General features: G+C 36.0%; 1 protein-coding gene across 8 annotated transcripts; it reads right to left on the bottom strand.

The window, feature by feature from the left end:
• Nucleotides 1-5,903: 5,903 nt before the first annotated feature.
• Nucleotides 5,904-12,517, bottom strand: LOC110795732 (uncharacterized). Of its 8 annotated transcripts, none has more exons than XM_056827104.1 (9): nucleotides 12,276-12,516; nucleotides 11,910-11,981; nucleotides 11,570-11,626; nucleotides 10,334-10,396; nucleotides 9,242-9,325; nucleotides 8,468-8,654; nucleotides 7,821-7,939; nucleotides 7,570-7,727; nucleotides 5,904-6,278 (listed from the first exon to the last, which is right to left on the bottom strand). In XM_056827104.1, the coding sequence occupies exons 1-6, from the start codon at nucleotides 12,398-12,400 to the stop codon at nucleotides 8,618-8,620; spliced, it is 438 nt and encodes a 145-aa protein (XP_056683082.1). In that variant the 5' UTR covers nucleotides 12,401-12,516; the 3' UTR covers nucleotides 5,904-6,278; nucleotides 7,570-7,727; nucleotides 7,821-7,939; nucleotides 8,468-8,617. The 8 variants fall into 8 exon arrangements, with proteins under 8 accessions (XP_056683082.1, XP_056683083.1, XP_021856442.2 ...); XM_056827105.1 differs by having other exon boundaries at nucleotides 7,611-7,727; XM_022000750.2 differs by having other exon boundaries at nucleotides 7,570-7,702.
• Nucleotides 12,518-18,296: the final 5,779 nt, after the last annotated feature.

Raw genomic sequence — 18,296 nt, 5'->3', positions numbered from 1 at the left:
TGAATAATAACTTGAAAATGAAAGCAATCATGCAATTTAAACAAGTCATTAGCATTTTATTCGAATTATGTGTTCCGGCAGGTGTGAATAAAATGATTCCAAGATCCTAAAATCATTGAAGAATTAAGCACAGTTTGTCGACTTAATTCTAAAACATCTTAGGTAAGCAAAAACCTTTTGCTAATAGTCTAGAAACTATTCTTGGTTGATAGGCACGTCTAAGAACTTATTAGGTAAACCTATCGATTTTGCCACGACATAAAAAGACTCCTTACTTATATCGTTGAGTTTCACCAAAACTAACATGTACTCACAATTATTTGTGTACCTTGCCCCTTTAGGACCAATAAGTAACACCTCGCTGAGCGAAAACTATTACTAGATTGATGTAAAGGATATCCAAGCAAGTGTATATTTTGGCATGACACCTTTTAACTCAATTTTTAAGTTTGGAACTTAAGGCTCTTACTATGTTTGTTAGATTTTAAGTGAACTGAAATCCTTAATCATGCAACATAATCAAGCCGCAATCTCATGCATAATTAAGACATATTTAAAGCAATAAATAACTTAAAGCATGCATAAGATAAATGTGATCTAGTATGGCCCGACTTCATCTTGAAGCTTCAACTTCAAAGTCCGTCTCAAAAATCTCCGTGGGAGGCACCATTTTCTTCAAATAGGATAAGCTATAATTAAACTAATTACAACTATTTGATGGTACGCAGACCATATTTGAATTGAAAAACAATTTTGGTACTTTAGACCAATTACATTCAAATTAATGGTACGCAGACCATATTTTCTATCCTATTTGGGCCATACTAGTCACTTCATAACCTGCATAACAGTACATATACAATATATACCATTCACCCATTCATTATCATGAATGGCCCACATAGCTGGTTAGTAAAACACATTATGCATCACATAAACATTTGCAGCAATTAATCAAGGGCACCAATAATCTACAAATTATTCAGTCCTTATTAATTCTAATAAAGTTGTTTTAACCTTAAGGATTTGTAGACCTAATCAAGAGTGAGTATATGACTAAAAGGGCTCCCACTTAAACCAATAAATTCATATGCTTTACTAATTTTAAACATAAAAATGTATTTCTAGTCTAACCGGAAACATACAAATTTAATTAAAATTTAAAGCTCATATAAATTTATAATTGAATCCACAAATTTAATTTAATTTCAGTCGTATTTAAATTAATTCATGATTTTAATTTTAGTAAAATAATTAGAATAAATAAAATTTATTATAATTACAATATTCAAAATTAAAATCCAAGAAAATAATTTAAATTATTAATTTTAAAATTAATTAAAATTACGAAAACTAAAAATTTCAAATTAAAATTCTAAAACGATCTAATCGTAACGCAACAACCCCACGCAACGCACGCCCATGGGCCACACGCACACAGCCATCGCTGGCCATGTGCGCGCAGCCCATGCGCTGCGTCGCATCGCTGCTGCTCCCCATCGCAAGGTGCGCGCCAGCGCTCGTCGCAACAAGCATGCTGCTCCCCATCGCAAGGTGCGCGCCAGCGCTCGTCGCAACAAGCATGCTGCTGACCATCGCTGGGCGCAGCGCTCGTCGCACGTCGCAACAAGCACGCTGCACGCCATCGCTGGGCGCAGCGCTCGTCGCACGTCGCAACAAGCACGCTGCACGCCATCGCTGGGCGCAGCGCTCGTCGCACGTCGCAATAAGCACTTGCGCTCGCTGCGCGCGAGGCTCCGCATGCTTGCGCGAGGCAGTGCGCGCTGTGGCGCAGCACGCTTGCTGCCCACACGCGACTGCTCGTGCCTTGCTCTCGCCCTTGCCCATGCGCCCATTGCTCACAGCCCACGACACAAGGCAGGGCTGCTGCCTTATGCTCGTGCACCATGCCCTTGCTCGCTGCATTCGTACCGCATGGGCGACGAGCTCCCTTGCTCGTCGTCGCATGCCCGCACTATACAACACCCCTTAAGGGTAACACGTAGCGTCCATTGCTTTGTGCGTGCAAGTTATATGAGCGAATCGCATAAAATTTAGATTTTATTTTCAAAATTAATGACAAATTAATAAATAATATTAATTTCATAATTTTATGGATTCAAGTCTAGGTCATAAAAATTTAAAATTTAACATAAATTTACAATTTTTATGGTGGTTTTTAATCATAGGTATCTAATTAAATTATAACTAATTATGAAAATCAAATTAATGCTAAATTATTCCAATTTTCAACAAATTAATCATAATTACAAATTAGATTGCATAATTAACAAGGCTAGGCATTCAAACTTGTTAAACATATACAATAGGTCAATCAAAAATTCAAGATTTATCAACAAGAATCGCAAATATTTAATTTAACATCTTAAATTTACGAAATTTTGCATTCGAAAAACTAAAACCTCCGAAAAGTCATAGTTAGGCTTCGAATTTAAGAATTCTGGGTTCGGCCGAAAAAAATTAGTTTTGTCAAAATTTTAGAATGCCTTTTACATGCGGAATTGACACAAAAATCACTCGATTTGGATGAGTAACGAAGAAACTGCCGAAAAACTGCGTACGTATAATTAAATAAACGCAATTTGCAATTAATTAACAATTACGAAAATTAATCACCCCTTTTAATTCTTGCAAATTTGTAATATTTAACCATGTTCATGCAATTTAGATTATGAAAATAATAAGAGGCTCGTGATACCACTGTTAGGTTATGATACATATGACAATACATAAATCATGCGGAAAAACCATAAAGCCAGGAAAGCATATTATTTACACATAATCATTTAGCATAGTATAGATGCATACACTTTGTAGCGTGCCTTCCCTAGCTGCGCCCGAACCGAACAAGAACAAGTCTTTAGGACTCCAAGTGTCGTCCCTCCGTAGATAGTCCACAGTACGTCCGGATCCGCCTCAAGATTGACCAACTAGAATCGCCCTTAAGGTGCTTAGGAATTTTCGGCTATTAGTGCAAGAGAGTGGCTGAATTTTCTTTCAAAAACTTACCCTTTGAATACTTCAATCGTCCCTGCAAATAATGACCCCATGCCCTTATTTATAGAGGTATGGAAAAGGAACTGGAATCCTATTAGGATACTAATTAGTTAAACTAGAATCCTAGTAGGACTCTAACTAATTAATTTTATCCTTTTAGGATTAGGAATTTGATCATCAAACAAATCCTACACAATTTAGGTTTCGTATGTGAACACAAACTCTACACGATCATGACCCACGAGCGTGCAGGCCATGCCCGCGCACAGCCCACACGGCCGCTCAGCCCACGCGAGCCGCAAGCCCACGCGAGCAGCAGCACAACTCGCAGCCCATTGCTGCGCGCGCTGCCATGGCCTGCTGGGCCTGGCCTTGCGCTGGGCCTGGCGTGGCCTTGGCTGTTCGTGTGGCACGCTTGGCTTGCTGGGCGATGGCCTGGCTTCGTGCTGGGCCCTCGTCCGGCAGGCCTCGTCCGATGCTTATTCGTACGATACGCTTCCGATTAAATTCCCGGTTCCGGAATTCATTTCCGATACGAACAATATTTAATATTTCCGATTCCGGAATTAATTTCCGTTTCGAACAAATATTTAATATTTCCGTTTCCGGAATTATTTTCCGATTCCGATAATATTTCCGATTCTGACAATATTTCCGTTTCCGGCAATATTTCCAATTCCGGCAATATTTCCATTTCCGATAATATTTTCCGATACGTACCATGTTTCCGTTTCCGGCAACATCTACGACTTGGATAATATTTATATTTCCGATACGATCCATATTTCCGTTTCCGGCAATATCATCGTTTCCGGAGTATTCATTTCTTGCTTGTGACGATCTCAGCTCCCACTGAAACCAAGATCCGTTGATTCCGAATATCCATAGATAGAGTATTTAATGCCATTAAATACTTGATCCGTTTACGTACTATTTGTGTGATCCTACGGGTTCAGTCAAGAGTAAGCTGTGGATTAATATCATTAATTCCACTTGAACTGAAGCAGCCTCTAGCTAGGCATTCAGCTCACTTGATCTCACTGAATTATTAACTTGTTAATTAATACTGAACCGCACTTATTAGACTCAACATAGAATGCATACTTGGACCAAGGGCATTATTTCCTTCACAATCACCACTGAACCAACAGACAATTGGTATATTGAAATGTGAATACTACATGTAATACTTGCATCTTTTTCAGAATAATTGTTGTCATTAAATAATCTTATTATGACTTTTTCCAATTATATTGTTTCCTTTAGAAATATAGCATAGCTTGCAAATTTGCATTAAACTTTTCATAAATCTTGGTATTAATTTTATATTTAATACAATTTTATTAATTTAACTTGTGAATGAAAGTACTATAGACTACTATATAGGGGGAAACGAACAAGTCATTTACTAAAATGACCTCAAAAGTTCCCTTATAGAATATAGAGATTATAATCATATAGAGATTATAATCATTGTTTTAGAGGAGTAGTAGGATTTTTTATAACTTAGCTAAGCTTAACACTTGGCTAATAGCTAGTACTCCGAATTATGATATTACAGAGTACTAGGTTAGGTCCCGTGCATGCACGAATATTGTAAAATTATTTGAATAAATTTTTACGTACATAGTATAATATATTTCACTGAAATATTTTTTTCACCTAATGTTACATACTGCATAATTAATGTATCTTCTTACATACTGCATAATTAATGTATCTTCAACATACTCATTTAATCATCTAATACGGAGTAAGTAAGTTCTGTCCTATATGAGTTCTTTTTCACCTAATGTTACATACGACACAAATGCATTGCATTTTTCATTCATTCTTAGAATGCTAATATTCCTATTTGAGTTCTTTTATCCTAAAATAGCTTGTAATTTGTTTAATGGTCTAAAACTGCAGTCCTCCTAATGATGAGTGGAAGCTTGATGGTCTATTTTGCTTGATGATATCAACTGCATTATGTTTCGTGGTATATGTCATGCTCTGATCAAGTTCATGATGTTTAGTTTCTTGTGTCTTCACAATAACACGAGTTGTGCTGAAAAGTATGTTTAGTTTATCGTGTACATCTTCATAATAACACAACTGCATGTGCTGAAAAAGATGTTTAGTTCCTCGAGTCTTCATCGTAACACGAGAAGTGCGCTGAAAATCTGCTGCTAATAAATGGGTGGACGAATTTTGATTTATGTGTTAATTTTTGGAATGGGATAGTCATGCAAGCCGTAAACAAGATACTTCAAGGGCATAAGGGCATCCAATGGCGTGTTTTATGAGTTGGGGTTCTAATGGTAGTGTGTTCTTATCTATTGGTATACTTGTATGTGTTTTGTCCTCATAATATACATTTTATCTGATCTCAACGTGTGACGTTGTCTACTGTTGCAAATATGTGCACAAGGAGTTTACAGATGCACCCGAGTTTGTGATGGAAGTTGTGCACTACTACAAAACGCGTCATTTTTCGACGCCTATGGGCGTCGAGAAAATTTTTCTCGACGCCCGAAGCCAGCGTCGAGAATTTGGCCGTAGAGAAATTCTCGACGCCGCGCAGCGTCGAGAATCTCGACGGTGTTTGTCGTCTTCAGAATATTTTTGGCGCCAATCAGCGTCGCAAATCTCGATGGTGTTTGATGTAGCTACATATATCTCGACGGTCATCTGCGTAGTAATATTTTTGCGTGCTTACCAACAATTTTTTGCGCGAATCATGTTTTGACACTATAAAGCGTCGAGAATTTAATTTTTTTTTTTAAATGGTTCATTTTTGCCCAAAGCAAAATCAACCTGAAACTAGTTAATTAAAACCAAACCAAACAGATGCTATTAACTATAAATGACAAGATTATATATTAATATCTATATATATGCAATAATACGTACTTAGCTCGCTCCAAATCATATCATATCATCAAATTAAGTTTACACATGTACAAACTATCAAATTAGCTAGCTATTTATCTCCAAAACACAAATTTAATACCAAAAGGTATGAACAAAAGCATCTAGACAACGAAACAACGAAAACGTTTGAGGAGTACAGACCACTCCCTAACAACCAAACACAGGAGACACAATAAAAGGGTACACAACACAAGATTGCACACATCAGCAATCGAACACCACACTCCCTGAAGACTTGCAGCACCTGGACTCCCTGCAGAACAGCCTGCACACACCAGGAGCACAACCCACACCCTGCAACAGCAAGAAGCAGCACCTGTGCAGCTGAAAACAACACCAAACGCCTGCAGAAACATCAGTGCAGCAGCAGGCTAATTAGATAGTCTTTGGTGTATAGATAAGCCTAATTAAAATGCAGGATATCTTAGCAGAATGATATAAGTTTCAAGATCTCAACCCCTTTACAATGACCAGCTTCTATGCTGCCTAGAGATCTCCTTGATTACCTAAAAGGCACTAGTTTGATTTGTAGTTGCGCTTTTATAGAGCTATGTACTATATGCTTGCACAACTTTTGAAAGAAGTGATATATTACATGAGTTCAAATATTCTGTTGTTAAATGGTCTTCAGGTACAAAAATTTATCAGTACTACTGTTTCATTATGCACCAGTTGATGACTTTCTTCTTTTCACTTTTCTATTAGATGTTTGAAATTAATAAACATAATTCATTTTCTATTTCTAATGTGTCCTTTATGTAACCTTGGAAATTGTCTGGCATACTTGTGTGGAGTATTACACTGTGATCTTGTGATGGATTTGCAACCACGAAAAGACCAAGTGTAATCCAGCTTCAGCCGTGAGAAATCGCCATCTATGTGAGGTAAATTGCTAGTATTAATTTCCAGCTGTACTATTCCACAACTTTATTTTTTGTGTCCCTTAATAAACAAAGTTTTAATTTGTGTAATTGTGTGTAGACTCTTGCTGACACTTGTTTTCCTGTTACCGGAGGTCTATCAGCCAGTCGCCTTCATGGTATTTTTATTCTCAGTCAACACACAAAGTTAGCAGCTCACTGTAATTTCTTCTAATTAGTTAGCTAAAATTGGGATTTTTTTTCTCGCAGTTCTTATTCCTTAAACCAAACAGCATGATTATTGATTCCTCAACTCTCTATATTCTTCTCTCAGTTTCTTCTTTTTGAGTTTTTAGAATTAGCAAAGGGCGGGCCTCTGTTACCTGATTCGCTAGTATGAGACTGGATATAGGTACGCAATTCGCTACCTAATTTGCTAAATTAGACCAAAATTGTACCGTTTTCATGTTATAATTCGTTTATTTGGTTCGCGTTTCGTGGGGTGATTAGAGAATTAGGTAACACCGGGGCAGGCAGAAGTGTACATCTAAATGAAGGAAAATTGCTTCATCATGTGGCACACAGATCAATGCCTTCTAAATTCTCATCAACTTAAGTTTATAGGAAAATACGCTAATACTATGACATCAATGTTGAATTGTAGTTAAATGTTGAAAACACAAACACTACTCAATTGACATGTTATGTTCAGTTCTATTTTGTAATGTTCAGTTCTATAAAGTTAAACAGAAACTGTAAAAATTCGGGATCATACCTTAATCCGGAGAGGGGATGTTGTTGGTGTGTATTGCTTACCTGCCTGAGGTCCACCAAAACATCTCGTAATTCCACTTGACCAAGTAACTACAAACTCCTCAGCACTGAACTTGAGGAACTGTAAACTATGACTGCATTTGGAAGATTCACATCCAGCTGTTGCAGTCAGTAGCAGTAGCAGTCATGGTGTTAGTAAATAGGCAAGTATGGTTCTCTAAATATTCTAAGTTGGTGGTTTCACTAACGAACCTTACAAAAAAGGTGGTATTCAGCTTTGAATCTTGTAAACGCAAAATTCTTAATCTCGGGAATTGAGCCAGGTACTTTGCCTCCAAATTGATTGAGCAAGAATGCTAGAATCTTAAAGCCTGCACATGGAAAACGGTTATCATCTCTTTTTCCAGTCTACAAAAAACAGAGAAGACCTTAAGATTATTAAACCATTAAAGACACTTGTTTCCAAAAATGCCAGTTTGATAAAATTAGAAAACAAGCTTGTTTTGAGAAGAATCCCAAAAGAAACCAAAGTACTAAAAAGAGACTACTGAAAATGATTACTCTAGATTACTCTGCTAAAAGTACACATAATATCATATAGCACTAATAGATTAATGAGGCTACACAAAGAATACTCGATCAGATGATTTTCGGTATTGCCCAAAGGTTTGGGAAAATAAGAACTGAACACAATAATAACTAAAAGCCCAACTAACCATGAGGTTTACACTTCTCATACAGTTGTGAGAGTTCCGAATAGTTTTATAATTTCTTTATTCAACTTCTTTCACTTATCTGATTTCCCTTTCTAGGTGGGTTGTTATATATCTACCAGATTTCATAGCGTACATAGTCCAATTAATATCAATTTGTCAGATATCAGGGTTCTGTTTGATTACCTGCCTGAGGTCATTACCATTGCATCGATACCTCTAGTAAGGTTTCTGTCTTAGGCAGGTTTAGGGTCAGATGTATGGAGCCATAGTGTTATAACCCAGGAATGTCTCGGTTGCTTTTGCAATTTTCTAACACCTTCAAACTTTAGCAGCCTAGTGTCCTTGCCTTTTTTGCAAATGAATATTCCAGCTGAATATCAAAAAGTAGTTAAATTGTGTACTTAAAGTTTACCAGTGAACATTAACGATTCTGCATATTAGAGTTTTTGTGCTCCTAGACATAACTTTTGTTTATTCTCTTCTCACAATGAAATACATGACTATTTTATTTTTCTTAGATAGATATCATTGTAGTACTGTCTTAATTCCTCTGCTGTTCACCAATTTTCTTTATACCATATGGGCAAGTGTTTTAAAAGGGACCAACTGCTAATTTCCCATTCTTTGACTATAATTTGTAAAGTGTAGACAATAAAACTTTCTTATAAACCATTTTTCCTGACCAATATGACTGGACACTATACTTTCATGTAGAGTTAATAATAATTATAAACCCCAACAACTGAAATCAATAAAACTCAATTAAACCACGAGAATTTCAATTAAAACTACACCATAATTGCCAATTTTATAATCTGAAAAGAAAATTTAGATGAGCGTTTTCATTGTGTTCCTGATTTATGTTATTTTCGTCACAACCTCACATGGACATCACTCAAATGAAAATATAAAAATTGCCAATTCAATGCTGTAGAAATCAATAACAACAACTTGTACCTCAGAGATAAAGACAATGAACCGAATGTCACACCAATGGTAGCAACATCATCCATTTTCATCGTCCCTTTGTCAAAAGCAAACCTAATTAAGAATAAAACATATCAAAATTGATAATTTAAATTTAACCTATCCATATTCTTTGAGCAGTAGATTCACCGAAATTGAAAAGTAAATCTCACACAAAGTTGTACCCAGAATATTGAAGAACCGAAAGAAGAGAGATAGCGAGATAGAGGGAGGAGAATAGAAACTGCAAAGGGAAACGATTTTGGGAGATGAACGAACTTACAACTCATAGAGAGATAGATGAACGAACTTCTAATTAGAGAAATACACAAAAAAAAAAAAAAAAATTCAAATTATGGCTCAACTAAAGAGATACAAATTTAAACACAAGCAATCGCATATGCGACTAACAATGACCAGATCACAGTTTGACTTAATATGGAACATTTTCAGCATGTCAAAAGTACAGTTGAAGGGCTTGAGGCACTTTAAACCAATACATTAAGACTAACATAACACATGAAACGCTCAAAAGCTAGAAACCAACAACATAACTAGAGAACCAATGGGAACAAAGTCGTAGTTCAAAATCTCCAAAATAAAAATTAGACTTTCCAACACATCGACAAAATTACTCTGAAAACTTTATATGCACTTAACTGGTGGAAAGCAAGGGACCAAGTATCTATTATAAATTTATAAATGTAGTCAGAATACTCATAGGCCCATACTCAACTGTCATGATTAGTAAGATCTAGCACAAAATCTTAATTATTTCATAATGAAAGTTAATGTATATGACTAACTAGATTACACTTTAAGTCTACTACCCTCCTTAAAACCCGTGTGACCTTTATACTACAATCAAATCTCCACTTAATCCAACACAAAAAGTCAGCAAACTTAAACAATCAGAATATCTCGAAGAGGTCAAAGCACATAATCTTAAACTCTCATAGTGACCTTACTTATCTACTAGCTTATTCAAGAAGGCTCTTAGTTGGTAGAATGCAGTCCCAACTATAATGCTTCTAAGGGAAACATTTACAGCTAGGATTCTTAATAAAGGTAAGTAGTCATTACCTAATAAGTGTAGGTATAAACATGCTTTTCTTTTGCACTAATGTGGCATGAATTCTAGCAGCACTGCAGCACCAGAAGAAAAAAAATAAGGAATATGTATGTATAGTTTCTACATGAGGCACGTCTGCACATGTAGTAGTTAGTTAAAGCAATGGCATATATGAAAGTTGATGTCCCATTCCATACAACAAGTACCTGTGTTTGTGTAAAATACTCTAGGAAATAGGACGATATATGCCAGCTAAAGAAATGAAATGGCAAAAATGAGTTGGTAAAATTCTAAAAACAAATAATATTTCTACTAAAAAACTTACCCACATCTTACTAATAATCGACTATCCCCAAATACCAAAAATGAGGCCATTCCAATATCATCAAAGTGAAGCAAAGAAAAGATGTTAACTTGACTGGGAAATTAACAAATTTCTAAAATGAAAATAACTTCGAAAAATAAAATTGTATTTTGCATTCTCTATGAGGATTGTCTAAACTCTGCTTTTTTCCAAGTGGACATGTTCAATGTCTTTGAAAAATGAAAATCCCCCAACATCCTCCTCCCACCGCCCCACATAAACATGATACAACAACAAAGCCTTAATCCCAAAATGAGGGCTCGGCTAACATGAATCGGCATAGGAGACCATCAATTTTGACCAATCACACGAGATAAGAATAGGAAGTTAAAAGAGTAAACATGATACAAGTAACAAAATCTAATTTAAAATTGGTGACCCTTTACTTATGCTTTGCAATGCCTACGACTTCTGATCATATTCATGATTGGTCATTGGTTGTGATCATTTAACTTCACTAGGTTAACTAAACCATGCCTAACTTTGCTGATAATAAGGTTTCTAAAGCAGGTTGTGATAACTGAAAATAGAAATTTACCCATGTACTTAATTATACCCTCTAACAATCACCATATTCAGCAAAAAAAATTGACAAATACAAAGGAACACAAGAGAAATAACGATTGGCATACAAGAAACATAATAAAATTCTTTTCAAAGAATAAGAAAAACAAGACCCAACATTTAAATAAAAATCTGTAAAAGCCATAAACAAAGAAATTAAAAACTTAATTTCATAGAACCAAAAACGAAATCAAGACTGAAATCTAAGCCCCTAATTCAATGAAAGTGAGAAGTAAACCCCAAACTACTGAAATTCTTAATTCAGAATATGGAAGAGAGATTATGAAACAAAAAAAAAGAGACTGATAAATTAAGTTACCTTGCACAATATGAAACCTGCACCTCCATGGATAATAGATCTAAGAGAAAGGGGGATCTGAGAGAAGATGCAAATTAAAGTGAAAGGAGTTACAACTTGTAAGACAACGAGAGTGTTAGGGTAATCGATTAACAAACAAAAATGACCAGATATCAAATTCCAGATTATTCACATACAAAAATCGCCCTTGCTTTTTATATGATTACCCGAATCATCAAAACCTAAAATCAGATTTAATTTGTTAACCCAAAAAGTCAAATCAAACCTAGATTTTATCTCCAACAAAACCCAGAAAAAACAACTTAATGAGTTCAAAATTGAAATCGATATTAATTGTGACCTGACCTGACCTGACCTGACCGCCATGAGAACAAGATTTAAGGCAGGCAGAGAATCTTCCATATGTGAGAATCTGGAATCCCAAAAGCAAGAAAACTGAGTGAGAAATTAATTGAATTACAGTCAAGGAGATGAAAAGGAGGAAAATGGATTGAAAGAGCTTAATTAGAGATGTAGATCTGGAACTTCCGAAATATGGAGAAAGAGGGAAATTATCAGGTTAGGGTTTGAGAAAGTGAGAACCGTGAGGGAGTGGGGAAAGGGGTGGGGCGGTTCTCAACAAAAAATACACGAGGGCATCTAAAGATGACCAGGCGCGAGACATGTTGTTTCTCGACGCTGGTATTAGACGAGAGGATAGACCGACCCGGAAGACCGTCGAGAAAACACACAGAATGCGATTTGATGCTGACGGTCGCCAATACCGTCGAGCCCATAGCGTCGAGAAATGGCGTATTTTATCCTCATTTGAAGAATCTTCTTCGGAACCATGACACAAATATGAGGTTTCCAGATTTAAATCTCCTTATTTGTGTTGGGAGTGGGAGTTCACACATTTTTTCGTTTTGAGATGTTTATGGAGGTATCACATATGTATCATATATGCCTCCAAATTATCTACGACCTTGTAAATGTATTTATAAATGTATATATGGTTCCGTACTGTTTGTTATAACACTTTTACCAAAAAAAAAAAAAATGTGTATAACACTTTTACCGGACTGATTGATACGAATGTTGATTTCGTATTGACGATATATTTGCATATGCGAAAAAAAATTAGCACCGATTTTTTACGTAAACTGATTTACATACGAGATTTTTGTACCTTGGGGGACCGTGCGCGCTAGTGCACGGGCCAACAACTATTAATTAAAGTTCGAGAAGTTTTTTCAGCTCAATATTTTACCAAAATACACGTAGTCATAAAAGTGAAAAGATCATTAAGTTCATCAACTACATCTGTACACTACGTCATTTCTCATGCCAAATAATTTTTCAATTAGATCATCTTACAATTCATTTAATTTATTTTCTAATGGAACTATGTGCTTTAAATTAATAATCACCAAATTAGATTATTCAGGGCATTTCAATAGTTGATGTTTATGTGATTTATGATATCATGTTTAATACATGTTTTTCCTAATGCTTTAATTGCTATTTTTATTTCAATATGGTCCATAAGAAATAAAAGGTAACATAGAGATTTAGTTCTTTTAGACTTCATGTTAACGTATATTTATAAATTAATGTGTCATAGATAACAACAATTAGTGGTTGGTTAAGATGGTAATGAGAGTTATTCTCCAAACTTGAGATCTTGTATATTCAACCTTATTATATTGATTTTTGGTTGTCTAACATCACATAACCTTGATGTGTGGATGACATGGCGTAACAGGAGAGTTTTACATGGTACATAAACTTTCTCCGCAATGCCTTTTAATATATTAGTATACTCCCTCTGACATGGTACATAAACTTTCTCCGCAACACCTTTTAATATATTAGTATACGGAGTAGATGTTTGTACCTTGTTGATGCACCATTAAATCATATATAGCTAGCGAGAGATAAGTAAGACAAACGGATAAATTGATTAAAATAACTGAATGAGTCTATAGTAATTGGCGTGTACCGATATGTACCGCAACTGCTATGTATGGCTATGTATTACAAATAGTTGTATTTATACAATAATCAAATTAAAGTAATTAATTAAATAAAATTTATACTCAGTACCCTTATTCCAATTGGTAGTGTGGCAGTGGGATAATCTTCACCTCCATGCCCCTCCTCTTCTCTATGCGTTCCTGGCTATACTAAGCGAATCGACATTAATTTTTTTAAGTCTCGACAAGATTAATTTAAAATTTTAGCACATATTTAATAAAAAAATAATTGGGGTTACCTAGTAGTACATACATGTACACATTATTTATTAAATTAATGGTACATAGTAATACACGCCGTTTATTGTAGAATATTCGAAAATAACTTTACCGCGGATAAGATGAAGGCGTTAGATTATCTATCATCATTAATTTATTTTAAAATCCCCTAAGAAAAATTAATAAAATTAATTTGTCCGCTTGGTTAATTAATACTGTAATTAAAGAAGGATAAGTGTTGACCCTAAAGTTTTGATGATGACAAAGCAAACTCCTGACAATTGGTTAAGTTATGTTGCATAATAGGTTCCGAGATCCTTAGAGGGATAATGCTAAGTTAAGGAGATCCTGAGTTGGATAAACTAAGCAACGTGGAATATAAGCAAGTAATTGATCCATATCAGACACTACATTGAAGAAATAATCATTAAGCAAGGCGAGATCCTTAGGCGAGTTCCTAAGGCGAGATCCTCATATATTATGTGGATCCTCGACGTTCCAGAGAAGGAACAAATTGGGAAGTCTTCGAGTGAAGCTTCTAAAGGTGCGACATGAAGACTGTAACATATGAGTTTATGTTTTAGGATTTATGTAAGTATTTAATAAAGTTTATAAGTAATTTGGTATGAAAGGGACATAGTATTTTGGTACGTTTTAAATGAAATATGTTAACTGTAATTATAAAAGAGTTTTAACTTGGAAAATCTTTTTAATAAATAAAATGTATTTAATTAATAAATGAAACATAGGATTCTGATTTATTCTCCTTGTTTCTCAAGTAAAAGTTTTTCCACGTTCCTTAAAACTCTCCCCACGTATTTCTGTTCAACGTACATTTAGTGTTTTGATTTGGTCTCCCTTGTTTCTCTCCAACTATGCCCATGTTACTGAGCAGTAACTGTTAGTGGGTAGTTGAGGAGAACATGGGTACCCAACCCTAAGTAAAACTCTCCTATAAAAGGAGAAGAGTTTTAGCTTTTCAAAATACACAACTGATCTTTGCAAAATATATCTTAAGAGCTTAAACGTTTTAAAAGAGAATCAGTTTTCAAAAGAGTGTCCCTTGAGTTCCTTATTACTTTGAGCTTTATTACGTACTAGAGTTTTATACAAATTGTATTTTGGGTTTAAGGGTTGAGTGATCCTTAATTGACTTAGAGTTAAGTCAAAGAGAAACAGAGCGACTTAGAGTTAAGTCAAAGAGAAAAGGAGCGACTTAGAGTTAAGCCAGAGAGAGAAAGAGGAGCACAGTAATCAAAGGGGATTGCTGTGGGGAACTCGTGTTCGAGAGGAACTCGAGTTAAAGAGTGTATTTGTAATAGAGTTATTGCATTAATACAAAATAGTAGTGAGGTTCTTCTTGATTAGGGTCAAGAAGGTTCCTCCATTTTATATCTTTCTTCGCTCATTATTCTCAGTCTCTTTATTGTTTAAATTCCGCAAGAAACTTACCCAAGTTCCCAAGAAACAATTCACCCCCCCTCTTGTCAAGTGTTCCTACTGAACTATCAGTTGGTATCAGAGCAGGATCTCACAAAAATACAGGAAACCCATGTTGAGAAAAAGTTCCTGGAAAGTATGAACGCTTACGAGAAACTCGAGGAAGGTTATTCCATTCAAAGACCTCCAATGTTCAACGGAAAATTCTACACCTACTGGAAGAACAGGATGGAGATCTACATCAAGGCAGAGAACTATCAAGTCTGGCGAGTCATAGAAGTCGGTGATTTCGAGGTAACAATGACCAATGCTCAAAATGAGGTAGTTCCTAAACCCATGTCTGATTTTACTAAGGAAGATTTTGAGAAATTTGAAGTCAACGCAATGGCTGTGAAAATCTTGCATTGCGGCCTTGGACCTCATGAACATAACAGAGTTATGGGGTGCAAGAGCGCAAAGCAAATCTGGGATCTCCTTTAAATAACTCATGAAGGAACTAATGAGGTCAAACGTTCAAAAATTGATTTATTAATGTCTAAGTATGAACGTTTTGAAATGCAACCAAGAGAAACAATACAGGAAATGTTTACTCGTTTCACTAATATCACTAATGAACTAGTTTCTCTTGGAAGAAATATTCCCTCTGATGAACAGGTTAGGAAGATCCTAAGGAGCATGCCACAGGATGATAGATGGAGAACCAAGGTCACGGCATTGTTCGAAACAAAGGATTTCACCAAATTCAACATTCAACAATTGGCGGGATCCTTGATGACGCACGAATTACATCTAGGAGCAGCTGTTCCTGAGAATCCCAAGAATCGAGGCCTTGCTCTTAAGGCTGAGGAACAGGAGGACTCGGATCCTGATGAAGAAGAAGCTGCCATGTTGGTCAGAAGAATGAAAAGATTTTACAGGAACTCTAAACCTGGAAATCTAAGAGGAAGGAACTCAATGAGAAAACCAAGCGGTTCCAAGCATGACCAAGGATGTTTCAAGTGCGGAGAATCAGACCATCTAATCAAAGACTGCCCTCAGTGGGAAAATGAAAGAGGGAAAGGCAAGGGAAAGGATCTGTCCAAGGAAAGATTCAACAAATCAACCTTTGCCAAACCCAACTTCAAGAAGGCTATGATCGCAGCTTGGGGAGATGCTACTGACTCGGAAGAAGATGAGGATCAACCAAATGAAGAAACAGCAAACCTTTGTCTTATGGCAAAGATTGATGGAACAACCCAAGATCCATCAAGAGAAGTAAGTTCCTCAACTCTTCAATCTCTGTCTAAAAATAAGTTAGTGGAATTATTGATAGAAACTCTAGATAACTTTAAAAAGCTTAGTGTAATAAAGGCTCAAAATGACAAAGCCTTGGAACTCACCAAGGGACACATGACCTACCTTAATAATGTTAGATCTGATGTACAGGGTAGGTTCTTTGACTTGCTTGATAGAAACACTGCTCTTCAAAACTCCTTTGAGAGAGTCAAAAATGAAAACATTCTTCTCAAAGTGGAACTCAGTCAATATAAACTGTTTAATTTAAGCCTAGATCCTAGCAAGTCCACTGAGATTAGCATGGGGGTCTTTAACGTTGATTTGGAAAACTTAAACAGTGAGTTGGTCACAGTAAAGGAACAAAAGGAGAAATTAACCAAGGAACTAGCCTTAGCAAATGCACATAAACAATCTCCTAGAATCACGCCTAAGTGGATTGAGAAGGCTCAATCTAAGAGAACTGAAGGCCTAGGTTTTTACTATAAAAGGAACAATGGTAAAAAGAAAAATTATGTGGAACTGCCTAGTGTCAAAGTTTGTTCCTTTTGTGGTACTGGTGATCATGTTGTGACTGAGTGTTCCAAAAAGAAGGAACTGTTCAATAAAAACCAGAACATTGTCAAGAAGATATGGATTAAGAAAGATGATCCTTTGGTAGAAAAGGAACTCGAGGAAACCCGAGTTCCTGTATCTAACAATTGATAATATTGCAGGTCCTAGTGAGGGGGAACAACTCGTGGTATCTTGATAGCGGGTGTTCAAAGCACATGACAGGAGATAAAACCAAATTTCTCTCACTAGAGGCCTACAACGGAGGAACTGTGACCTTTGGAGACAACAAGAAAGGTGAAATCATCGCCATTGGAAAAGTAGGAAGGTCAAGTTCCCATTCAATTGATAATGTGTTCCTGGTAGAAGGTTTAATGCACAGTCTGCTTAGTATTTCACAATTCTGTGACAAAGGAAACTCGGTAAGCTTTACTTCAGAAAGTTGTCGAATTATTAACAATAACAGTAAGGAAGTTATTTTGGAAGGAACTCGCAAAGGGAACACATATACTGTGGATCTCAACAAAGTTCCAAGGAACAACTTAACTTGTCTTAGTGTTATTGAGGAGGATCCACTTCTATGGCACAAGAGATTCGGACATGCTAGCTTTTCATTGCTTGAAAAACTGAGATCAAAGGAACTAGTGAGAGGTCTACCTTCCATCAAGTTCCTTAAAGACAAAGTTTGTGAAGCATGTGCCAAAGGAAAACATGTCAGGAGCTCTTTCAAGCCTAAGAAAATGGTCAGCACAACTAAACCATTGGAACTCATCCATATGGATTTGTGTGGACCTATGAGAATTCAAAGTAGAAGTGGAAAACGCTATGTCTTGGTTATTAATTGTTGACGATTTTTCTCGATTTACCTGGGTTATTTTCTTAGCAAGTAAAGATGAAACGTTTAATGAATTTGTTGCTTTTGCTAAGAGAATACAAAGATCCACAGGACGTCAGCTAATACATATAAGGTCAGATCATGGAACTGAATTCGAGAAACACAAGTTTGATGAATACTGCAAGGAACAAGGTATGGATCACAACTTTTATGCACCTAGGACTCCACAACAAAATGGAGTCGTTGAAAGAAAAAATAGAACCTTGGAAGACATGGCTGAAACCATGTTAATTGCCAGTTCCTTACCAAGGAACTTCTGGGCTGAAGCAGTAAACACAGCTTGCTATATTGTTAATAGAGTAATGATCAGGGCCATTTTAAACAAGACTCCCTA

Source organism: Spinacia oleracea, chromosome 4 (genome assembly GCF_020520425.1).
Source record: "Spinacia oleracea cultivar Varoflay chromosome 4, BTI_SOV_V1, whole genome shotgun sequence".
Lineage (NCBI taxonomy): Eukaryota > Viridiplantae > Streptophyta > Magnoliopsida > Caryophyllales > Amaranthaceae > Spinacia > Spinacia oleracea.
Note: the sequence above shows the minus strand (reverse complement) of the source record. Positions and strands in the feature narration are given on the sequence as shown.

What these genes read in the sequence shown, in the direction of transcription:
- LOC110795732 (XM_056827104.1), bottom strand. Translation starts at nt 12,400, where the DNA reads ATGGTTCCGAAGAAGATTCTTCAAATGAGGATAAAATACGCCATTTCT. An exon ending in CAGGTTTCATATTGTGCAAG is followed by an intron (nt 10,397 to 11,569) that starts GTAACTTAATTT and finishes CTGGTGCTGCAG; the next exon opens with TGCTGCTAGAATTCATGCCA. An exon ending in TCATTGTCTTTATCTCTGAG is followed by an intron (nt 8,655 to 9,241) that starts GTACAAGTTGTT and finishes TTTGATATTCAG; the next exon opens with CTGGAATATTCATTTGCAAA.